Below are 26,640 nucleotides of genomic sequence, written 5' to 3' on the forward strand. Positions count from 1 at the left end.
CTGAATATGGAGGGTATAAGGAACAAGGAGCACTGAATTTGTCCCAGCACTTCCAAAATGATGAAAGCAACAATCTACAGCTCTTGCTTCTTTCCCTTGTAATCCACTGATTTAGGACAAGGGGTGGAACAGTTTGGCCTATTTGTGATTAGGTTTATGATCATGGATAACGAGAGGCCAAAAACAAATTAAAAAAAAATCTGCTTTGTTTTTGATGGGCATGGTGTATGTGACGAAACCAAAGACAAAGCCACATCACCTTTTTTTGTACAATGCTTGTGGTATCTCTCTCTCTCTCTTTTTTATGTAATCTTGGTTTTGAAATGAGCAAAGACAAGGTCCTGTCTGCTCTTTGATAAGTCAGAAAGTCCCTTCCAAAGGTGCAATTAGTTTACTTATGAATTTTATAGACAGAAATTTCTGTAACTGAATCATATTAATGTAAGCCACTCCTAACAATCATCTGAAAAATCTAGAGATACAAAATCATAGTGCCTTTATTACTCAAAGTGTAGACAGTCTTTATGGACAATTTCAGCCATTATGAAGTAGCTTTAAGAATATATGTTAGAAGAAATTGCATACAGATTAGGCAGACCCATTTTACTAGAGAAAGGCAAAACTACCCAGCGATGCATTACATCTGTTTATTGGCAGAAGGGGAAACTCCATTCTGCCATTTATGTGAATTTAGCTTCCATTCCCCTCCATCCTCCTTTCCACCTCAATTTTTTCTACTTGTGTCATGAACTATTTAACACCTCTATGAAGCCCCTGTCCAACACCCATCTTCTATCCTAGTAATTCATTCCAGGAGTTCTCAGATCTCTCTGTGAAAAGCATGCTTTGTATATATGGAGAAGTCAAGTCCCTATAAAACATTTCCTATTTGCCCCCTTCCCCTCTTTGTCCCTTTGATTCAGACGGACCCAATCCTTTTCTGAAGCATGATCTTGTATATCTAGATCATGTGTCCCTTGTCTGCTCAAATTTCTAGTAAAAGGTTCAGCTCTCCTCATCTCTTGCCATTTGCTTTCCCAGTACACATATCCTTTTTTGTGGCTTTTCTCTGGACTCCATCTGGCAGTTTAATGCTGTCTCCCTGTATGGCTTCTAGAGATGCATACAGCATACAGTACGCATTTAGTTTACTATCCCATTAGGCCTCCATCTCCACTCTTAGTCTAGTCAAGAAGGGATAAATATCCCATGAATCTTTTCTATGGTCATCCTCTGTTGGGCTCTTCATTCCAAGCTGATACTTCATAGCCTGTTAGTAGGCTTACGACCTAAGGGGCCTAAGTCCAATACCAGCATCAATGCAACACAAGTACAGTAGTTTGTCACTACATGCATTGGTTGCCACCTTTCACTTTTCTGTCCACCTGGTCAACCTTTTTAAATCCTTCTTTATACTCTCTTTATAGTCCTCCACAACTGCACCCATCGTCATGTCAGCATTGAAAAGGTTTAACTTGTCTCTAGTTTCTTAGACATGCCTAAGTTGAACACATTTAACAGTACTGGACTAAAATGGACTTGCATTACACCACTCACCTGCCCCTTAATTTCTGTCATCCTTCTTGTCACAAGTCTCCAGTTTTTAGCATTTGACCAGGCCACGGCCCAGATGCCCGTTCACAGTACTATACACAACCATGCACATTTCTTAGTATCTGCCTCTGTAGAACAAAGCAATACACTGAGTAAATTCTAGGTAAGCAGTGTCTACTGGTGCCCTATCAGGTTTTCTTGTAATTCAGTCATAAAACTGGATCAAGCTGACAGATCCTTCTGGTCATAAGCCCACTTTTTTGTTGTCTTGAAAAGAGCAGTCATCTAGGAAAGCAATCAGTCTTGCTTTAAATACTCTGTTGGTGACTTTCCCCTATATTGCTGTTAGATTAAACAGTTTGTAGTGCTTTGGGATTTCCTACTTCACCCCAGTAGAATGGTGCCACCCTTGCCATCTTCTATTGTCTGGGTATCTTTGTCCACTAATTTGCTGAACGTCTCTGCCAGGAATACACTAGAACACTGGCCAGATTCCCAGGGACCATGGTAGGAAACCCATATAGTCCCTTTGTCTTATCTTCCCAGTTAGCAGTCGTTTCCCTGTTCGGCTCTTCTTTTCTGGAGAGCATCCTCTGCTTTAACTACTGTGTATCACCTTGCCCATAGTAAGAATTCACTCCTTTTCCCTCCATTTCCTTCACAAAGACTTGATTGAAGCATTCCTTCAATATCCCTTCTTTATCACTCTTTTTTTGTGATTTCCCACCCATTTTGCTCTACCCTAGCTAGATCCAAGTCTTCCCTTCTCCTTTTTGCCACATAGCTAAAAAGCTTTTGTTCCTCTTCTTGAGGTTTTCTTCCAACTCTCATTCAATCCATGCCTTTTTTTTGTCAAACATTTGTCAAAATGCTCCTTGCTTTTTTTGGTTTTTACTTCCTCTCATCTTCATCTCATCTCCTCAATCTACTTTTGTATGTCTGTTTTCTCAAATCACTAGCCCTGCATTACTGTACAGCTACATTGGCATTCTCTTTTTCCATTTTTGTATCTTAGCATTTTTCTAATGCTCAGAATACTCTCACAATCACATTCACATAGCTTGTTTAACACCTCCATTTGCCTGAAATTGTCTGACCTCCTGACTTGTCTTTCACCCTCTACCCTACACCAACACATAGAACTCCACCCCCTAAATTCCATATCATTATCTTTGGCATCTTGCCTTCCCACCCCCCACCCCCACATCAAACTATGATGTCTTTACTGCTGGCTAATGAAACATTCACCTGGACATTACTGCTGGCTAATGAAACATTCACCTGGACATTCCAGCTGCTGGCTAATGAAACATTCACCTGGACATTCCCACTGTGCCTTAGTACCACACACATAATTCTAGCCTTTCTGGCACAGTATTGAACCAAATTGCTGAACCCTTCACGATTCAAAACCTCAGTCATTTCTCAACTCATCTCCACTCTTGTGGCCAGGAACTGCAAGTCTGCTTCTAGCAGAATTAGATCCCTCATATCTATTACTGTATTTCTCCTACCACATTCATTTTTTCCCTTGGTCTCACACTTCCTCACTTGATGTCTCGGAACTGATACCACTATATTGGTTCACTGGTTCTCCCCTTCCACTGCCCTCTGCATTAATGACCAAAGAACTTGTCCTATGTCTTGTGCTATACCACTTCCATCACTGAAACATGTGCTGAGGCTACAACATACAAAGGCAGTCCATGACCCTGTACTTTCTAGGCCACCTAGTAAGGCAAGTGAATTATCTGAGCCGCATAATGTTGGTTTAATGATTACTTGTTTTCTAGCATTGCATTTAATATTCTTGATGTCCAATTATTAAATGCTCAATGTATTCCAGTATAGATGTGTTGTTAAGGTGGCAGCATGCTGTGGGCACAACAGACAGACAGAGGAATTCCTGTACTGAAAGACAGTGATATGTTGTTTTTGCTTTGAAGGCTTACATGTAGCCTGAGACTGGATAAATGAGTTAAATTTATTACATCATAGTACTACTTTATCCTAAAGTTACTTACAGGCATACAGCAGTAACTTCCACTTATCTATGAGCACCAGCTATCGTACAGCGGTCAAATAATTAACAATACCAGTTCTGAATACAGCAGCTGATAGCTGTATATACAGTTTATGATTTTACTCTCAAGTTCTTGTTAAATGCAAGTTGATACTGTAGTATACTGTAGAATTATATTATTATTAATTATTTGATTTGCATTTCTTACTAGATTTGGCATCACACCTTCTACAATGAACTGCGAGTTGCTCCAGAAGAGCACCCAACTCTCCTTACAGAAGCTCCTCTTAACCCCAAGGCAAATCGTGAAAAAATGACTCAGGTACCACTTGCATTTTTACAAGTTGATGCAATATGCAGTATTTGCATTATTTTGTTAAATGTTCAGGAAGGTGGCAAAAGCAGTGACAGAATTGAAGCATAATACTGAAGATTCATCAGATTTCTGTACAAAGGGTTTGCCAATTGATTTGGAAGTACAGCAGACTTTGTAGTTTTCTTTTATTTACAGTTAGTATCGTTCATCATTTAAAATTGCCACCTGTAGGTGTCTTATTCTTAGGGTTGCCACCTTTTCAAATGGCCAAAGTGGGACATTTTCGGGACACACATTAGATTTTACAGGCCGACACATATCCATGGTCAGTACAAAGGATAGAACTTAACTTGTTTGCCTAAATAAAAGCTTATTCTTGTAGCAGTTTAGTTGCTTATTCTGTTTCTTGTAACATTTAGGTATTTTAGATACAGAAATAACTATTTTATGCAACTATTACATAAAATATGGGACATACTTATGTCCTACAATCTCAGGACATTTGCCATTTTTATTATTTTTTGTCAGGACACAACTGCCCAAAGAGGGACTGTCCCTTGCAAAGTGGGACAGGTGGTAACCCTACTTATTCTTGATCAACTCTCGTGTTTTTTTTTTTTTACAGGTCACTTAAATATGACCTTAATCACACATCTAGACTTACTCAGGATTCAAAGCATATCCTTTCTTACCTACAATGCTGTGTGTACTCCAACATTCCCTAGATCTGCAGTAGGCTGCTTATAAGTGAAATAAAATATGGAAATTGAGGCATGCTTGCACATCAGCTAAGGTGGAATCCCTCTGTGATAGGTATGAGGAAGGTGGGTATGGAGATAAGCCATTACCATGCAGATCCATTGTTGTGGCAAGTATACAACTTTCAGATATGGTGTGATCTGGTTCACCCTCTTCAGCATTAAGTCAGAATCCTCTGCAGACCCTGCTGGATAGCATCTTGAAAGAATTCTCAAAATAACTGTGGTTTGAAAGGACCCTTGTAATGTGAAACAACAAAAGAGAAGCCAAAGTCACAGTGCCATGCCATCTATTGAAGCACTTACAAAAAGAAGCCTGTGAAGTAGCCACTGCAGTATTAGAAAGGGCTTTGGGTTGTGCCATTAATTGTTACCATGGTTCAATAGCAATATTTCATACACTCAGTTAATTAACTTGATAGGATGGTTTTGGAAACCATCTTGCTCACTGTACTAGCAGCATACAGTACAAGCAATTGCACATCCTAGCAGATTTTTTTTTAGTCCAGATAAAATCAAAGACATCTATACAGTATAATAAGTACTCTGCATTACTGAAATAATATGGAAAAACTCTTGGAAGATTTACACACTGGTTAAGATTGATTTTTGTAGCTGTACTGAGGAAGAAGGTTGGGTTTATTCACAGGGCTACCCTATAATTATGCAAAATGAGAAAGAAAGAAAAAGTATCAAGCCTGTAGCTCCTACATTCTTTTCTTCTGGGGCAGTTTCTCAATGGGGAACAGGGTTTCTTATAAGAACAAAAATAATAAAAAAGAAGAAAAAAGAAAGTTTAGTATTTTTATCTTTATTCACTCAAATCGTCTGAAGTGAATAAAGAGAATGTAAAATTTTTCTTGTGAAGTTTTTGCTTAAAGTTGCTTTAAAAAGGAGGTGCTGAAGGTTCTAAAGGTCATTATTTTTTAGTTTGGCTTTATTTTATGCATTTCAGAGGGATGTTTTAGTAGTGTGATTTCCAGGTGCAAGTTGGAAATATAGGACATATGGACCCTTATTGAAGGAGAGTATCTGTATCAGATTAGTCCTAGAGTCAAATATAGGGTCCAGTCCAACCAATTTTCTAAGGCAAGAGTAAATCATGTGTACATTTACTTTTACATTTTTTTCCAGTATTGGTTTTCTTGGCAGAGATAAGGACCTGGATGAACCTTTCAGCGTAAGCATTGTCCATGGCCACTACTGTAATGAAAGAAGCTAAGTCATCATCTTTTGGGCATGCAGATTTGGGCGAGACGTACTGGGTGGATGAGTTATCAGGGTTCTGAAGGAGTTTAGTTTTAGTGTGAGATGTTTCTCTAGGAGGCGGAGCAAGAGCAGGAGGAGGCAAACGTCTTGAGGTCAATATGGGGCTATAAGAAGGATGTTCGTCTTGCTTAGTTTTGTCATATTTTATGATTTTAGGAAAGAGGGTAAAGGGTGGAAGAGTATGAGAGAGACCTGGAAGACACTGCTAGATTAAACCATCCCTTGGTCTCAGTACCAAAAAATGTTTTTAGAGAAATTAAATCACTGTACTTGTCACTGGTCAGAGAAGCATAAAAGTCACAGCAAGGCTTCCTCCATCACACAAAGGGTGCCTTCATCACTGTTCAGCTGAAGGACCAGTCATGTAGTATAAGTGTAGGCGCTGAGAAGTTGGCTTTTCTATAAATGTGAGGACAAGTAGAAAATGGTTTGAGGACAAATCTTGAAGTTTTTGCAGGGTGAGGAGAAGGACCACATTTCCAAGATGCTGATGTGCAGACTGGCTTCATACTGTGAGCATTTACTGTGATTATTCCTCTTTGAAAATGCCCCACTGCCACCCTAGGGCTGAGGCAGCCATTGTGACAGTCACCAGGAGGTTGAAGATTTTGAAGGGGCTGCCCAAAGAAATGGGAGTTTGGAATAGCAAAAAACTAGGCATCAGAGGCATTCTGCCAGCTTCTGGAAAGTGACTCAGTAGAAAGCACAAAGCAACTATCAGGTTGCAAGGCAAATACAAAAAAATAAAGAAAATACACAGACACCCTTCATAAGGGATGCCAGCAGCAACTTGCTCAGCAGTCCACAGAACATCAGAGGCAGATAGGAATACTTCCAGCAGCTTCTAAATTAGGAAAATTCCACAGAAGCTGTATTGCCAGAGACACAGCCTCTGATGAAAGAAGTGGAGCCCACCCTAGGTAAGCAAAAACAATACAACGGAAAACGAAGTGATGGAAACAGCAGGCTAAGATGAGTTCAGATGTGATCAAGATGTTGGGCAAGTTAGGGGAGAAATTACTCCAGAGGGCGTGGAGAGAAAAGGCATACCTCTGACTACAGAATAAGTGGTCTAGTGCCAGTATAAAGGAACCAAGGGGACATTCATAACTGTGGGTAGTATAGAGGTAGCAAACTCCTGTCATACTACATGAAAGATTTGGAGAGAGAGACTGATTAATGAATACACAGTAGTAGAAAGTAAGATGGGAGATAAGGATGCAGCACAACTGACCCAATTGTTGCAGTAAGACAGTTGAAAAAAGGCTAGAGATAACGGAGTACAACTGGACATTCCTAGACTTGGAAAAAGCATATGACAAGGTCTCAAGGAAATTAATTTGGGCAGTCCTGGTTTGAAATCCCAAAACATTGGTAGAATGAGTGCAGGCTAGGTACAAGGACCCAATTACACAAGTAGAAGATATCCCATCTTATTAAAGATTCTTGGATGTTTCTGGCTGATCTCACCCCAGACAAATGGAGAAGTAATCTTATTTTTATTACCAGTGACGTAGTCGACCTGTTCTCATGTATTCCCAAGCAACAGGGTCGAGAAGAGTTTTGTACAAGTCTGAGGAAACATTCGGGCATGAGTTGGGATCGGGTCAATTTGATTACAGATATGATGGGATTCGTGTTGGACAATAATTTCATTTATTATGAGGGGGAATAACAAACAAAAGGAGTAGCTATGGGAGCCTCATGTTCCCCCATTTATGCTAATTTGTTGATGTTAGAATGGGAAAACCAGCATGTGTTTAGCAGTGAGTACTATAAATATATCACATATTACACTAGGTTTTTAGATGATATCTTTGTTTTATGGAATGGACCAGTAGAAAGTATTTAGGATTTTATCTAATATATTAATCAATCCAGCGATTTTCTGAAATTCACTCATAAAATTGATAGTAAAGGTATTGCTTACTTGGACAACTATATTAGTCATGCGGAGGCAGGGTTTCAATCAGAAATATATAGGAAAATCACATTTAAATGCATACCTTGAATTTAACAGTTGTCATCCTAAACATATGTTAAAAAACATCTTTAAAGGTCAGCATTCGGGTAGCCTGAATGTCATCCAATTTTGACATTATGCAAAGGGAAATCGAGAACATTAAAACTATGTTTTTAAATAGAGGATATCCATTGTTATTGTTACAAGATATATCTACTTATGTGATAAGAGAATGGGGAGAAAATATGTACCCATATTGGGTATAGATTTGAATAATTAAAAAAAAACTGCCAAGACAGTGGAAGTATATCGAAATAGAGCATGTGTTTTGACATATATTCCTTACGTGAATGACATAAAAAATATTATATGCATGCACTGGAATACGTTAGTAGAATATTTTGGGCAATAGACCAGAATTTGTTTATAAAATGGGTTTGAATGTAAAAAAATATTTAGAAAGCATGTCGAAGTGTAATAATATTGATAGGGATGGAAAAATTACCAAGAAATGTGGGGCTTGTAACCAGTGTGGTTATATAAGTGAGGAAGTGGGATACAGATTGAATGATACTAACAGAATTTATGTGAAATTCATAAGAGGGAACTGCAATAGTAGGAACATAGTTTAATTTAGCCAAGTGTACTGCATGCCCTGCATTTTACATCAGAAAAACAGAAAGGCAACTGAGAAAACGGATATATGACCATATTTACAGGATTAAAATTAGGGATACAAAAAATGCACTTTGCAGGCACATCAGTAAATGTGGTGATTTGCATAATTTTAAATTTGCCATCATCAATCATGTACAGAATTCACCTCGAGGAGGGAATTTTAAAGCATTTTTAGGTAAAAGGGAAAAAGTGTTTGGCAAGTTTTAACAGACGCCACTAGACAACCGGGCATCAATGATTTTATTTCTATAAAGCCGTTTTTGCTATTGCAATAAGTATCAGATGTTAAGAAGGATATTTGAAATTAATCCTAGCAACAATTGAGATAATGTATACAGTATAGTTCAAAATATGGGATATATATGCCTATTGATGAATTTTATGTACAACATGTCGTTCTGTTTTATCTTCCATATTTTGATATTTTACAGTTATGATATTATGAAAAACATAATAGTAAGGTTTTAGTAATGTTACGTTCTGTTTTATCTTTTATTTTTTGATATTTATATATATTACAGTTATGATTTTATGAAAAACATAACATCAGGGCTTTAATAATGTTATTAAGTACAGCAATATGGTAATTTTATAGTATTTTTTTACGATGTACATATTTTGTATGGTAGATCAGCGATTTTGTGTGTTGACATTTTAAATACTTTAAACTGTTTTAAAAAGAAGATATGCGCCGATTAAAGGGTTAAAAGTATTTACTTCAGTTGTATGAAAGTTGGCACCAAAAAGTATTTAAAAGTAGTAGTATTAATTGTGTCACCTGGTCTGATGAAGTCTGCATTATGCAGATGAAAGCGCTTACCAGTACTTGTATATATTTTATGCTGATGTGAGAGTTTTGCAGAGTTTTAATCGTTAATAAATTCTGTTATTTCATCCTTACTCGAGTCGGGTATCACTCGCAGCCTATTACAGGAGCTTGGACGGAGGAACCGTCTATTCATTTTGCATTTAACGAGTAGAAATAGTGTTCAGACTCACAGGGGGTTTCCTGTGCGACCGGGTGTATCAGGGTTCATCGCTGAGCCTACTGCTCTTCAGACTTGTTAAGGACTACATTAGCAAACAGATCAATAAAGCTGCTGTATGAAGATAAAGTAGCATTACAAGCAGACTATGAACAGTAACTTCAGCAAATGATAGGGGAATGGAATGTAAAGCTGTAGGGATACCAGATGAAACAGAGTACATATAAGACCATTGTAATGGCAGCAAATGGGGGTGGGATCACAAGTAGCCTCTAAAGTGCAATAGAAGGGAAAACAGTGGCATAGATTAATAGCTTCCGTCATCTAGAAGGGGAAAGGAAGCCTGAATAAGGAGGTCAAAGCTAGAATTAGAGGGGCTGCAGCAAACTGGCACAGAGTGTCAGTAGTAATGTGTGAGAGAAGAATCCCAAAAAAGCTGAAAAATAAGGTGTACAAAACAGTGGTAAGACCAGTACTACTGTATGGTATAGAAACCTGAGCAGTGAAGCCAGAGCAGTTGAGGAAGCTAGAGATGATGGCGGTGAGGTGCCCGAGATGGGTGATAGGATGCCCTCTGTGGCATAGACAAACAAATGAGGAAACCAGAGCAGAAGCCCAAGTAGCTCCAACTGCAGAGTAGGTCAAAGAGAACAGATTAAAGGTGGTCTGGGCAGGAAAGCAGAAATCAGTGTAGTAAAGAAAATTTGGGACAGACAGGAAAGAAAGCAAAAGGAAGCAAGGGCATTCAGCAAAGATGGATAGATTATGTGAGAGATGACCTTGACAGGCAGGTATTACTGTTGAAGGTGGTAAGAAAATGGCACTGAAGTAGAGAGAGATGGCAACAGTTTACGTGACACTCAAACCCCATGTAGAAAATGGGAAGAAGAGGGTTGATGATAATGCCAAAAAAATGCCAGTCAAGAAACCATTATGCCAGATCCTTCAATATACTTCAGAAATTCTGATTTTATCCAAATTCAAGTCCAAGAATTGGCTCCATTGAGTTCATATGGTCCATTAGAAAACCCTCATATGGGACCTCATAAATGGTTTGAGAAAGACTGTAGCCACAATTAATCCTAAAACGCTAAGGCACATTGCTATCAACACTACCACGGAATCGTAGATCTTAAATAACATCTGAATAATGGGAGGAACCCTTTTTGGAGGGAGGTTGACCTTCAAAAAAAGGTGCCCAGAGAATAACTTAGTAATGATGTTATCTATGTGGGCTGCATCCAAGACGTAGATTTATTATGATCCCAAGAATGTAGGAGGTAATAATTTATTTAAAGCTGGAGTGGCAAGGAGTCAGACACCCATGTCTTAGAAAAACGTGACATCTTGCAGCTTCAGGTTCACTGCAACCTCAGCCAAATATTTTTGAACACACTGGGACCAAAGAATAGTCCTAACAGGAAAAATGAAGAAGTGATAACTGGCTCCTATGTGTAAGTGCAGGAGCCTCTATGATACCTTAGTGATCTTTACAGGTAGTGTGCATGCATGTCTTGTAGATCTGAAGAGCAAATTCAACCTCAGGTTTTATAGCAAGGAAGAATCAACTGCACTATAAACAATCTGAAATATTCATTTTGGAATTAATTGATTTAGGTTACTTTGGTCTAGAGTGCCCAATTTCAATGGTCTTTTTGACATTAAAAAATAATCTGGAGTAATATTCACAAATTCTATGCTCTGGTGGAACCTTCTGGATGGCTCCAGACTTTGTTTATCACCACTATCTCCTGAATGAGAGGGACAAAGTGATGGGGAAGGGAGTATAGCTGGGTGAGATAGAGAATCCAGAGGCCAAATTCTCTTTTTATATGACCAATACCAGCCTATCATTTATAATGGATTTCCTTACTGATGGGTAGAGTGACAAATGAGCCCAGACTGTCTCCAGAGCGGATCAGTCATGAGCACCCTTGTTCTGTTGACAGCTCGTACCATTCAGTTGGCTGCTGCTATAAAAACCACCATTGCATTTTCGTTTATTCTTTCCTGGCTGTTAATTTTGTTACTGCTGGCCATAACTGAATTTGATGTGGACTCTTTGTATTTTGAAAAAGGGATAAAGTGGCATCATAAACTTGACACCAACAGCTGCAAGTGTTTTATCCTTCTTGCCACTTTCCTTCAGTGGTCCAAAGAAGTCAAACCATTGAACAGTGCATTAAAGAACGTCATCATGAAATTCTCTGCAAATCTCATTAGGCAAAGTCAGGCATGATGGTGCTTGATTACTGTGGTATCTGCCACCCCTCTGCACCATCACATGTGTTATGAAATGATCACACAGTTAAGTTACACATGATAGATGGCAGAGTAGAACGTTTCATTTTAATTCTGTGCCTGACACCTATTTCAGCACCTTGAACATATGGTCAGTGGTAGTACTACTATGGAATCTCAACATGGTGCCTGGTAGCTAAACACCCAAAGTACAAAGTGGAAGGATGCAAAGACCCACTTCCTGGAATGGTCTACTGCCCTCAGATCTTGCATTGTAGGGTGGACTGCAGGGAATGAAGATGCTGGATGTTTTTTCTTGGGTTGTCATGGCAATGAAAGAATCCACTATGTGATTTTGCATCCATTGGTTTTAGTCCAGAAAGGGTGAAACATTTTGTCTGGTGTCCTAGTAATGGGGCTACAATGCTGGGATCCTTCATCATCCATGGAGAAAAAAAAGAGCCACCATATTATCTGTAGGGGACACAACCAAGGAAGGTAAGGCAAGTGATCTAAATAACAACTGCAAAACACAAAACCGGGGTGAGCAATTGTCAACCCCCATTTGACATCAATTGTAATTGTCTTTTCCTTCATTTGGGATCATCAGGGGAGAGATGGAAAATCAGTTGCTCCTTCAATGTTGGTGTTGACTTGGGAGACTCCCAGAGATAGATAACTTACGTCCTTTTGTACGGTTTCTTGTTGCACCTCATTATGAAGCTGTCCAGAGAAGAATAAACAGTGACAGAGTCATGCCCAGACTTTCTTCTCTGTTTTTACCATGTATCTTTAAACTTCCTATTCTGGTGCTATGAAGTTGCAAGAGATTCAGCTAGGAGATGGAAATGGTACCTGTGCAGACTGAGAACAAATGAGGCATGAGGGAATACTTTGGCAGTTGAGGGTAGCAACATCAGGTTTCTAACTGGACTCAATACCAGAGTGAGCTCAGAGGAACTTGATGCCAAGAACACAACACTAGACTCAACTGACAGAGGTGCAAGTGAAGCAATACTGAGCCTTGAAGAAGTCAATTGTAGAGTATTAACATCAGTACTAACAGTTCAGGTGCAAGAGTTCAGAATCAAAAAAACCTCTGATCTCAAAATATACTCCAAAAGGGTTGACAATAACATTGCTTTTGTGCCTTTGACCACAAACTCTAGTACCATAGAAACAGATGGTGCCAAGCCTTTGACTGAGAATGAAGGGTTCCACCAATATGGTAGTAGCGAGCCACATTAGTGCTTGTTTCAGCAGGGAGCTAGGTGGATGCAAGGTAATAAGTGCCAGTACTTGAGATGATGACCGGGCTAGAATGGAAGACAGTTTACCATCCTGTCTTCCACAGAATGAGAGAGAGAAGTGATGATACCCAAATCTATTGGAGTCTGCAGCAATATATCAGACAACCTCATACAGGCTATATCCACAGAGATGAACTTGTTTGAAGTCACTAAATAAAGACTTGACAGATTGAGGCCCAAGGGAAAACCTGGAAAGTCAAAAACCAACAAAGAACTCCTTCATCTATTCTCATGTTTCAGATAGTCCATAACTATCTGAACTGCAAATTTAGTAACACTATTCTCAGCAGAAGCTACCCTTCTTTTCAGAACTTTAAGGAGGGAGGAGGAAAAAGTCAATAAAAAAACAAACAAACATCACCCTGTTTTTTGTTTACCTTTGGATACAGGTCATCATGTCTCGGAGGTGAAAAACTCTATCTTGGGTACTGGATGCCTGCAAAACCTCCTATCTAGGAAACAAACCATTCAATACACGTCTGTTTCTTGAAGTGTAGCTAGAGTGGAGCAAAGGGGGTGTGATCATCAAATGCTGATCATTCAGTAGTACAGTACCAGCATTCATGCCAGTACTACATTTGCAGTCAGAGTTGACAGTTTCTGTACTTCATGTGTGGGAGAAGCTGTAGCAAACCACTTCCAACAAATGATCCAAGTGGGAGGACACTTCTTTTGGTTCTCAATTTAAAGTTAAAGTTAAAGGGACACCAGCATAGCAAGCTATTTCTCAGTTTTTGTCATCTATCAATTAGTGTTATCAAACTTTCTGTAGATCTCACAATCAACCTTCAGATGGGAAATATCTAAACACATCAAGCATATCTATTTTGTAGTGAAAATTTCTGGACACACTTTTCACAATTTTTAGAGCCAGAGGTCTTAACCATTATATTAAAGACTACAAGCTAACCACAAAGTCAATAAGCAACAGATGTGACTGCAACAACATGGCAGTAGTGATGCATAATAGAAATTATAAGCTGCCAGTGGTGGCAGCAAAACCCAATCCTTTTTTTCCTCCCAAACAGGCAGCACATAACAGGATCAGAAAAAAATGTAACCAAAGGGAAGAAACTCTAGCAATGATAAGGAATCTCAAGAAGAGAGACAAGGAAAAGGGAACAACCTCATGTAAATCATAATGAAGGAGCAAGGAGAATTTGAAAAAGTGTTATCTGCTACTTAAAAAAAAAAAAAAAAAAAAAAAACTGAACTATAGCACAGAAAACTAACACACCCTTGAACTGTTAAGACAATGTCAAATAAATGAATGCAAACAAGATATGGATAATGATGGTGGAACAGGCAGAAATCTAGATAACAGGGACAGGCTGAGGCCTAAAAATTTAGATTTGTGCTAGGCAAACTGAAACCTGAGCATTCAATCTTTGCGATGAGAAGAATAAATAAATCGGATCATGGAGAAGACTGTACCTTTCCAAATTCCAAAACACACACACACACTACACTGTGATTAATGCCATACATTTCTCATCATACAAAGCAAGCAGCTTTAGGCTGAAAAATGTCCCGACCCCCCTGAAAGCCTGCAGGGAAAAAAAAAATACCCATAATGCAGAAATTGGGGTGCATAGACAAGGCGCATTACTGTTTCTCCTCTTCAGGCCCCCCAGTGTGTAGTCTGTAGTAGTGTAGATATTTTTATGTGCAGATATGCTGGGCTCTGCAATAAAAGTTACAATGCAGAGTATATGAACAGGCATTGGATGCACATAAAGAGACATGCAGAATGTAGCTACTGAAAAACTGCTTGTGTGATTAAACTATTAGGCATACTTCAAAATAGATAAGAAAAGCAGGATTTCAAGTGAAAGCAAAGTGAATAAAGTTGATAAACTACATGTCTTTTGCATCTGTAGTTCAGTAATTCACATAGCCATGGCTACCTGGCTCCACCTCATAACCAATGTGTTAAACTAAAGATACAGTCCAGCTTTTCAGGCATTTAGCAATGGTCACACTCGATACAAAAAAAGAGTCAGAGAGAAGCTTTTTTGAAATTGGTGAACTCAAATGCTCATTCTGCAGCTGCTTACAAAATCAGTGCTAGTTATAATTATAGTTACTTGTGTTCATCTGTGAGCAGGAATGTCTTCTTGCACATATACAGTCATGTATTAAGTAGGCATTACAACAAAGCTAATGCTATTACTTTAAACTATTGATGATCTGTCTTTAGTGTTTGCAACAGGAAGATAATAAGCTAGCCTTCCATAAATCTCAAATTGAAAATGTATTAAGCCTTTATTGCTGTCATTAAGTTATGCTAAATGGAGTAAATAACTGGCAAACGATATGCTGTGAAAAATCAAGTAAATTAGCATAAACCTTCAGTATGATGTACAGCTATAGAGAATACCAACTCGGGCAATTTATTTAATAGCTATGTTAATTACATATTGAAACTAATAAAGAAAATATTTATGTTTTGTGCCTTCTTTGTTATATATTTTTTTCAAAATATTTTTTTATTGAAGTATACATATTATCTCATGATAAAAGCAGAGCCCTCATTTGACCTAGTGAGTTAACAAATCATTTTCCTTCACCTATGGAACTTTTTGACGTGTGGATACAGCAACAAAAACAAACTATCTAAACCACTAAAAATGTACCCAAAGTCTTGTTGCTTAATTGTGTATTACATTTTTTCTTTCAGATCATGTTTGAGACCTTCAATGTACCAGCAATGTACGTTGCCATTCAAGCTGTCTTGTCCCTTTATGCTTCTGGACGTACAACTGGTGAGCAAATTCGTGTTGTTTTATGAGACAGTAACATAGTCCAGTGAAAAAGGATGTTTGAAAAAACCATATGTTCTACTGTTAAGCACCATAGGACATTAAAGAAACATGCAAGCTTTGCACAGAAGAGCAGTGCTGCACACGTTTCTTTCTGCCATTGTCTTAACGGACATAAGTGAATGCAAGGCTTCTTAGATTGTATACACTGTTGCATGGACAGTTTCCCACTTTATAATTTCATAATCCAATAAAAATGAAAGGAAATAAATGTTGATGGATAAAAATATGGGGCTACTGACACCATTATAAAATTCTGCTTCTAGAAATTCAGTTATGTTATTAGAGGGCAGGTTGCTGGTAAGTTCATAAATACTTTCATCACAGATCTACTTACTTTGAACAGATTCTGTTGAAATTCCTTTTCAGCAAACCTGAAACAAAAGTTTTTACGGGGGCAAGCCATCATGTTTGCCCATGTGGAGGAAGCACCTACACCTCCTCACTTATATACACTAATGCCACAATCAGATAAACAGTGGAAAAAAGGGCAAACTCCAGGTTCTCTGAAAGTACTTCAGATAGACACCTGTAACATTCCCTTTGAGGTCTTAGTGCCACTATTGTAGTAATAAGGCATAAATGCTATGGGTCTCAGATGTCTCATCTTCTTAAGAAAATGTGTTTAAAAGGTCTAGCCTTTGGTCAACAAGTACAAATGGTCACAGTCTCTGTGATTATGTTCTGTGCCTGAATCCATGTATTTCTCTGTAGTTTCAGTTCAATACCAGCTCAGATATGGGATGCAAATTCCCAACCCTTCAACAGCAAATAAAACTGGCATCTGTTCCGGAACAGATGTAAATAGTGAGACTCATGCCAGTGAGTGCAGTGGGGCTATAGGATCTGACTTAATAGCAGTGCAAGCAGTGGAAGTCACAGGTTTTACACCCACTCACTGACTGCTTTGGAGGCAGTGGCTTCATCTTGTGCAGTAATTGCAGTGTTCTCTTTTGTAGCTCTGACAAGTTTGAGCCACAGACTTTATCTTGTTCCAAGGATTGTAGGAGACGACAGGCTCTATACTGTCTCTCTGAATGCTTTGAGGAAGTGATGGGGGGATCCACAGGCCCTGGCTCTTGCTAGTGAGTGCAGTGCAGCACAGAAACAGGTTTTACTTTGTATGGCACATGGTGTTGATGTACTTTCTACTTCACACCAGTGCCTGTAGTGCAGCCTGTGTTCCAGCTTGAATACTGTGGAGAGTCAATTTTTTTCTTCATGAGAAAAGTGAATTTAATATAACCCACAAGACATGTCTTATGTCACTGCATGCCTCAGAGACCATAAATCCAGGCCTCGGTTAGCAGGTAGAGTGAAAATCATCAGTAAATGCAGTAGCATGTGAAACAACTGTAGTGGGGGCTTCAAATGCATTTTCTCACTAGCAAGTATGGTTATCTGTTGATCATATTCTGCATCAAAACTTGTTAGTTTTAAGTACCTGCCCTGTGTTACAGAATGCAAGAGATGCTATGTTGTACACAAGGTCTTTTTACCAGGATTCGTAAAAGATGACGACAGACCTTAATGAATTAACAAAGATAGCTGCAATTCAGCTCAACCCTGCTAACTTAAGTTTGATTCCTACATTTTCCATATACGTACTTTAAAATTCTGCACAACTAAGTCAACTTGCAATGCATTTAGGTACGTCCAGAAAAGGAACTGTCTGTTCCTAAGAGATCTTAAGTCAACAAAGTAAATGAAAAATAAATAAATGGGTGAATGTTCAGTTCTACATTTTAGTTCTCATCAGTGTACTGAATGCTGTAGGCAAAGTTCTCATCAGTGTACTGAATGCTGTAGGCAAAGTTGTATACCATAGCTCAATGATGGCGAACCTTTTGAGTTCAGAGTGTCAAAAATTTGGAAAATGCCTAACTTGAATGTGCTGGTGTGTCCCCCCAAACAAAAATAAAAAATAAATAAATCCGCATAGCTCTCAATACATCAGGGATAAATCTCAACAGAATCAGAGAAAAATCTAGAAATAAGAGACATGGACATTTTTAAAGTACTAGTACTATTAATCTGAGACACTGACAGAAAAAATGAATGCTAATGAATATCCATTTTTCTGAAGTAAAAAGTCCATAAATGTAATTATTGTCATTATTATTAAATCTAAAAAGTCACCAGTTTTAGGAGGGATTAAGAGGGACAGTTGAGAGGAATGCAAAACAGCACACACAAATGCAGACTACTTGCCCTTTGCAGAAATGTAACCACATTAAAAAAAAAAAAAAAAACAATGACAGCACTGTTCTTTGCAGACTCTATCGAGACAGTATACCAAAATAGTCTTTTTAAGGTTAATAACCTCCTCACCTCTGGAGCAGTATTGTTGAATTGTCTCCTGGCACAAAATAATTCAATACACATCACACGAGCAAAGAATGGAAAAAACTGCTTCTTTGGCAACTCAGGTGCAGTGTCACCCAAAATATGATAGGTTCGCTATTCACTGCCATAGCTAGTGCTGAGCGAGTAAATGAACACCGCAGTGCCAATTCCTACCTCAAGGGAGATATTGGTATCACTGTTTTCTGGTATCACTGTTCCAGGTGTCTTCTAAACAAAAGATGCCAGATTTCTTACATTAAACAACTGCAGTTCTAGTTGAATATAGCTATAGATATGAAGGTAAGCCGCGGTGGTACAGCAGTAGCGTTGTCGCTTCACAGCAAGAGGTTCTCCTGTTAGATTCTCGGCTGGAGAGCCTTCTGTGTGGAGTCTGCATGTCCTCCCCATGGTCAAGTGGCCCCCAAAAGGCATGCGTGAATGGGCATGCCTTCGCTGTTGGGTGTCGGGCTGGCAACTCAGGCACCATAAAAATCGACTGCCAATCATTAGCAGACCGGAGTTCCGCTGTGGTGACGTGGCGACCCCTAACCTGGAAAAGCTGAAAAGATAAACTTATGAAGCAAAATGTTTTAGTTGTTAAATATTTACTTATTTTAGGTGCCACAGTCCGCAGTAACTAGCTGATGGTACTGTACAAGGTTATTCCTTACCTTTTCATGTGTGGCTTGAACTGATGTTTAGGTATTTCAAGGACTTCAGAGTACAGGATTCCTACCTCTGTACCATTTGTGTTAACATTTTAATTACTGTCCTGTATTCTGTTGTAAAAGGATGCTGTGGATATGACACTTGTGTTAGTCTTTAGTTATAATATGAATGTAGGATATAAAAGTACTGCTAATACTAAACGTGTATGTTTGTTACACTGTCTTCTGGCAAACATGTTTGCTTGGAACAGACAAGTCAATTAATGTAAAAATGTTCATAAGGCCTGTAGCGTAAAATGGCAATATAATATGCTGATAACTACATCAGAAACTAAGCATATGAGATTTAGGAGACCTAAACTGAAAAAGTGAATACTTTATTCAGCACACAATTGAAACTGTAGATTAATTTAAGGACCTGGGTATATGGGTAGATCCACCTTTGAGTTTTTTTAAATCATATCAGCCAACTGGTTAATGATAGCTATAGAACTATAACCTGTGTAAAAAGATTTATAAAGTCTAGGAAACCAGAAATGATGAAGCTATGTTGTTTCAGTTATATTAGACCCAGACTTGACTATGGAATAACAATATGGAAACCATGAGTAAAATGGAAAGTACAGCAGAAATATAACAAGGGCATCCATATATGTGAAAATTTAAGTTATTATGAAAGACTAAAATATATGAACTTGTATAGTGTCTCATACAGATATTTAAGAGGAGACCTTATTCAGGATAAAGATTTATTTATTTCACATTTGTTAACCGGGTTAGTCCAACTGAGTTTGAAAACAAACCCATTTTCAGTGGAGACCCGAGGGGAAAAGCCCCAGCAAACAAAGACAGGCAAGGTTCAAATAACAAATTCACCACCGTAACAGGAACAGGCAAGCAAAAACTGAGGATAATGCTACTCAATGCTAGAAGTCTAAATCTCAAAATGCACTCACTTGAGGCCCTCCTTAAAATGGAGAACATCGATATCTGTGCAGTGACTGAGACCTGGTTCAAGGCTCCAGAGAGCACCCCTGCACTACCAGGCTATAACTCATACCACACTTTTCGGCCATGTAACCAGGACCGAATCACCAAAGGCAGAGGTGTGTACATATTCATTAAGGATATCCACACCTCCAGGCTAGTTGCTCAGCATAATGCATCAGCATAATGCATCCGAGGTTATCCAAGTGCAACTAACTCTGGGCAAAACTGCAATCCAAATTGTAGCTTGCAACAGATCCCCCAACATGCCCCAGGATTCCCACTCCTCTTTTCTTGATGTACTGGAAAATATTAGGGTTCAACCAAGCACCCTAATAATGGACAGCTTCAACTACCCCACCATTAACTGGGAAAACTACTTGTGTACCAACTCCTTAGCTCAACGCTTTCTGGAATTCATAAACTCCAATGCCCTGGATCAACTTATCCACACCCCCACCAGGGGCAACAATATCCTAGACCTAGTCATTACCAACATGAGTGACTGGTGTTCCACACCTGAAGTCAACTCCTCGTTGGTCCGATCCAACCATAAGCTAATCACCCTTGATATCCACATCCTGCCCCCACCCCCCATTAAGGAAAGAACAGTAAAAAATTTCTCCAAAGTCAACTTCATGCTTCTTAAGACAGAAGTGGTGGTGAACTTCATGACACCCATACAGATGGACAATACAGTTACAACTGCTGAATCCTACACAAATGTACTCTGTAAGCACTTACACAAGTGCATGGGTCGTGCTATCCCAAAACGGAACCAAGATGCTATCATCCAAAAAAAGGAAGCCAATCTGGTGGTCCCCTGCCATAAACAAACTGTACAACAGAAGGAAGAAACTGTTGCAAAAGAGAGTAAAATCCCACGAGTGGAGGAGCTCCCTGGTCAGCCTCAGTAAGACGCTGAGATCCCTTATAAGATCCTCCAAACTAGCTATGAAAACAAAATCACCACTAATTCTAAGGACAGCCACAAAGCATTCTATAGCTATGTCAATCATCTCAATGGCAACACCCAGATCTGCTCTGTTACAGCACAAAGGCACGAAAATTACAGAACCAACTGATATTGCCAACATCCTGGCAGATAGGTTCAGTGCTAACTTTACCCCCCACCCCCACCCCTAAAGGGCCCGTATCTATACAGGAAGAATGCAGAGTCCCTGTAATCACAACTATGCAGGTAAAAGATGCACTCTCTAAAGCCAAAAACACAGCATCCATGGGACCGGACCAACATCTCAGGCTGCGTTTTACACAAACTTCAGAACAAACTGGCTCCCCACTTAAGCACCATGTTCAACAATAGCCTCTCATCAGGCTTTGTGCCCACTGAATCGCACACAGCAACAGTTATCCCATTCCACAAAGGGGGAACCACCACTGATCCTATGAACTATCGACCTATTAGCCTGATGAGCCTGGTCTGCAAGGCCATGGAACGTATCATCATGGAACTCAAACAAAGACACTGGTAACCTCCAAACTCTGGATGCCACCCAGTTTAGGTTTGTGAAAGGCAGATCATGCCTCCTGTTTGAGGCAGTCACCAAAGCCGTAGATGAGGGTACGGTGGTTCACACAGCCTATCTTGACCTCGCCAAGGCTTTCGACATCATCCTCCATTCTGGAATTACAGCTAAACTCACTAAACTAGGTATAAATCCCTATGTCACAAGATAGGTTGCCAACTGGCTTACTGACAGAACCCACACTGTAAACGTTGACCTCAAAGCAGTGACAAGTGGAGTACCACAGAGTTCTGTCCTGTGACCTCTCCTGTTTGGTATCTTCTTCTCTGAAGTACAGGCTAACACAGAAGGCCTCTGTCTACTGAAGTTCACATATGACTGCAAACTAGGAGCCATAGTCAAGTCCCCAAATGATGTGTACATCCTACAGAAGGGCCTCGCTGGGAAAAATGCCTGGTGTCAGAGCCATGGCCTCAAGCTCAAAGCCAAAAAGTGCAGTGTCATCCCCTTTGGTAAAAACTCTGTACCCTTGAACTACCACATAGGCAGCAATCTACTTGACACCAAATGTGTGATGAGACCTTGGGACCCAGGTGGACAGTAGTCTCTCCTTTGATAGTCACATCGCCACAGTAGTCAGGAAGTGTGCCACGTAGAAGGACATCATAAAAGGGCTCTCATCCAGGAAAAGAGGGGTCATTGTTCCCCTCTACTCTACACTCATTAGACCCATTATAGAGTACACACCCTTTTTGGAATGTACCTCACAAGACATCTGCAGCAGCTGGAAAGGCCACAGAAGTACCTCACAATGAGGATTATTGGCCTCAAACAAATGCCCTACACTGACCACCTCAAAAATCTCTAGCTTTACTCTGTAGCATATCGCCTACTCCGAGGTGATCTCTGCCTAATATATAAAGAAAGCTATGTCAAACCCAGAGGTGTTGGACATGCTACACCTAAAGAAATCCCAATCCCTCCGAGCTACACGCTCTAGGGACCTAAACCTTGTCACCACAATAAACAGGACATGCTGGAGGGATAGATTCCTGTCCTAGAGACTTCCCATACTCTGGAACAGGCTACCCATCTATGTCAAGCAAAGTTCTTCATTAGCACTCTTCAAGAAAAATCTTGATGAGTGGATGGGAAATAGGAAATACACCCCAGGGATCACTTCTGTATCTCTGCTCGACAGTGGCACAGGAAAATAACTTTCTTGGGTGGCGTAAGCCAGGGAACTTTTTTGGATAGGCTTACGTAGGCCCTTGGGCCTATAGCCTAGTACCTACCTATGAAGTGACAATATACACATATTAAACAATCACAATACAAAATAATTGTAAAAAAAGGTTATTAGCTATTTGCATTGCATTGATAATAAGGAATCCATTTTCAGTGGAGACCCAAGGGGAAAGAGCCCCAGCAAACATAAGCAAAGGTAAACATACAGGACAAAAACTATTACAAACAATGCAAATGCAAAATTAATTATAATTATAAAGAGAAAAACAAAAGAGAAAACTTATGAACATTAAGGGTTGCACTGATAGCAGTGGTCAAAATGTACTACATATGAGAGTAAAAACAAAAACATAATCGTTGTTCAAAAGAAGGACGATGCATAGACATGGATAGGAAGTGCGGGGAAAAAAGATAGTGTGGATAATGGGAGGGGGAAGAGAAAGGAGGGCACTATAGTAGTAGAGCTGAGGGTTTGGGAGATTAGTTGAAGCAGAAGTTACTAACAAAGAAAGAACGCTAGGAGATGCAACAAGTCATACAGTAGGTCAGACTGAGACTATGTGTGGTCAAGGCAACTGCATAATTTCAAGTTTAGTAGGTGGGATTTAAGCTCCTTTTTAAAACAGGGAATGGAAAGGTTGTATCTAATATGGAGAGGAAGTTTGTTCCAATTTAGTGAGACAGAGTGTTTGTAAAGTAGTTTGCCAATATTCCTTTTGGGTTTATAAACTGTGAGAAGATGCTGATCAGCACTCCAGAGAGGATGGGGGAAACAGTAGAGAGTAACATGGGAGGCGAGAGCAGGGCAGGCAGAGGGGTTGTTGAGTATGGAAAAGGTAGTGCAGAGTTGTGATTGTAGGAGAAGGTGCAGCAATTCCAACCACTGAAGTTTTAGTGAGAGGCAGTGATGTGAAGAGAGTGGTTGTTTTAGAATAAATCTGGCAATTTTGTTGTAGGTTTGTTCCAGGTTCTGCACTGAGGTAGTTTGGATGGGGGAAGCATATAGAAGACTAGGTAAGAGAAATGCCTGTGCAAGAATGTGTTTAGTGGCAGTAGTGAGGAGTTTTTTGTTCCTATAAAAGTAGTCCAAGCTTTTGGTGGGTTTTTTGATGGCCTGTTGTATGTGCAAATCAGATTTTATTAGGTCATCAATTATTACCCCAAAGAGTTTGGTGTGTGAGGCAGGGGAGATAGTGGTGCCATCTAGGGAGGAAAGAGAAAAAATGGATTTAAGGTGAGAGTGTGTCTGAGGTAGGAAGAGAAGGAGTTGAGTTTTCTTAGGGTTAAGGATTAGATGATTGTTTCTGAGCCATTTTTCAACAGAGATAAAGGAATTCTGTGTTAAGTGTGTGTAGTTCAGAGATAGTATTGGAGGTAGATAAGGACAGTAGAGTCATCTGCCTATTACAGATGAGAGACTATAGGATAAATGTAGGATGTTGATAAGGAGACAACTACCTCTGGGAATGTTTGGTTTATCACAAAGTTGTATAGAATCATTGAACAATGTATGTAGAATATTCTTTAAGAATGAAGGGTACTAAATTGGTTTTCTGAGACAGTAGCTGATGCGTTGACTAGATTGCCAAATTACATTAAAGCAAGCACTAGTTTAGATATTTTTTGAGAACATCCTGGACACACATTATGGGAAAACCTGTTCTGGTATATTTACAGACTGTACGTATGTATATATGCATGATCATTTTTACATTTCAAAGACGATGGATAATATACTACTTATGTTACTCCCCAAGACCGGATTGTGACTCAGACACCACCACTTTTGACTAACAGCCTGAACTTGGGAGTAGATGGTCAGGGAGCATGGGAGTAAGATGTTCACAGGCTGGAGAGAGTGAGGGCAGTCTGGTCTGCCATGACTGCCATCAAGTGGTGGAAGGTCACCCAGCATGCAGCCGGAAGGACCGAGATCTTCACAACCAGCAAGCTGTGCTAACATAAAGAAGCCACATCAGCTCATGCACAGGAATGTGCAGGAGTCATCAGGGCAGTATTATGGAGCTATCATGGATATCAGGCTGCTGTAAGATGGAATTAGGCTATCAAATGCACAGCACGGAACAGATGCTTCTGGGAGATAGGGAAGGGGATGTGCTGTATTTCACTGTCCTCAGAGCAATAAGGGTCTTCATAAAATTGCAGGTGATCCCAGTCTGCAGGGGTGAAGCCAGACACTCAGGACACTGTAGCAAAGTCCCCTTGTCAACTCTAAGGCAGCGGAGCTCTTAGCACTGAAGTGCGATAAAAAAGGGAAGTACAGTATGTGGACCATAAACTGTTCATGGCTATCTGGAAGATTGCCCACTCTAGCCATTTGCCATCTTTGCCACTCACCTTTTGAGAGGCCAGCATACCAGGGAAATGAATGGGCTTGACATTCTTTTGAGGAAGGAGGTTAAAAGCAGAAAGTTTGAGAACAGGAAAGTGTGTGAAGTTTTTTTTTTTGTTTGTTTTACAGACTTCTGAATAAAATCTGCTAATGCAACTCCACTTATGTTTGTCTTTAGGTATTGTTCTGGACTCAGGTGATGGAGTCACACACAATGTACCCATCTATGAAGGCTATGCCCTTCCCCATGCCATCATGCGTCTGGACCTGGCTGGCCGTGATCTCACTGACTACCTCATGAAGATCTTGACTGAACGAGGCTACTCCTTTGTCACTACTGGTAAGCTGAATAGATATTCCACACTTAAAAATTAACAAAATACTTTGCTTTCTTAATAATAAAATAAATTTAAAACATCCATTATTATATACAGGGCACGGATATGGTACTGTGCTTGCTACAAATAATCCACCACTGGCATAAACAATATCTTTCAAGGTCTTATGATCTGGGTATTGTGACATTGTAGAAGCATCTTAGTTCCTTAAAAATAAACAAGAGGGAGTACAAGCCAATGATGTTAAGATGTTAAAAGTCTTTTCTTCAGTTGAAATAGTAATCAGGATTGTTATTGACAAAAGAGCAGTCAGTGCATCAAACTGCATTCTTTACAGTGTGTGTGTGTGTGTGTGTGTGTGTGTGTGTGTGTGTGTGTGTGTGTGTGTGTGTGTGTGTGTGTGCGCACGCGCGTGTGTCGTCTATATTGTATGCATGTGTGTGTGTATGTTTGTGGTGGAAAGTGGCATTGGTACTTTTGGGAAGCAGATTCATGCTGGAATCATTGAGCGGTCATTTATGGATCAGGTGATGATAGAAAAGGTAGAAGAGAGCCACGGTTGAAGAGAATAATGGAACCAGGTTTATCCAAACTAATTTGCAGCTGTAGGACCACATAATCTATAATGTGGTGACACTAGCATTGCTAGTGGTTTGGCTAACGATGTTGCAATCTGGAGTGTAAAGTAAACAATACTACTCTTTTTCTGTCATGGAAAGGCTGTTGATAAGCACTGCTGTCAGCATCCTTTCATAGCGTCTGCAGTACAAGGTCCTAGAAATGATCTAGGCATGAACAGCTAGGCTATAGTTGCATACAATGACTGCAAGTGTTATTGCATGTGTAACCTCAGGACTATGTAAAGCAAAATATACAGAAGCACTAGCACCTGTTCGTGTCAGCAATTTATCAATCACTTTGTCAGGTCTTGTTAACAGCACTTAAATTTAATGTTTGTAAGGTCAGTCTGCTTTGGGAAAGGACTTTCACCAGAAGAGGGGTCATACTAGATTAATGAAAAATGGGAAATTAAATGAAAGGCTTAGAAGTAGAGCTAGACAGATAAATGTATCTTCTTCTTCCATTGCAAAATTATGTGCTAATTTCTGTTTGTCCACTGTACTGTCATATGAGTGCTTTATAAAGCCATCCTAAAATGTATAAATTCAGATAAGTGTAAGAGCACACAAGATATCCTATTATGGTATGATAGACAGTTGACATACAATGATCTAGGGGTACACAGAGACCAAGAAAATAGTTGAAGCACAAATCAGGGAAAAAAAAAGT

The 26,640-nt window shown here is 39.5% G+C and overlaps 1 protein-coding gene across 2 annotated transcripts in view; it reads left to right on the forward strand.

The window, feature by feature from the left end:
• LOC122789165 (actin, alpha cardiac muscle 1-like) overlaps window positions 1-26,640 on the forward strand; it is a 108,585-nt gene that overhangs the window by 72,099 nt on the left and 9,846 nt on the right. For both annotated transcript variants that reach the window (XM_044056409.1, XM_044056411.1), the window contains 3 exons: window positions 3,789-3,899; window positions 15,779-15,863; window positions 25,191-25,352. In XM_044056409.1, coding sequence (XP_043912344.1) covers window positions 3,789-3,899; window positions 15,779-15,863; window positions 25,191-25,352 — 358 coding nt within the window. The remainder of the gene's footprint in view (window positions 1-3,788; window positions 3,900-15,778; window positions 15,864-25,190; window positions 25,353-26,640) is intronic.

This window comes from Protopterus annectens, chromosome 14.part0 (genome assembly GCF_019279795.1).
Source record: "Protopterus annectens isolate FY-2018-M chromosome 14.part0, PAN1.0, whole genome shotgun sequence".
Lineage (NCBI taxonomy): Eukaryota > Metazoa > Chordata > Ceratodontiformes > Protopteridae > Protopterus > Protopterus annectens.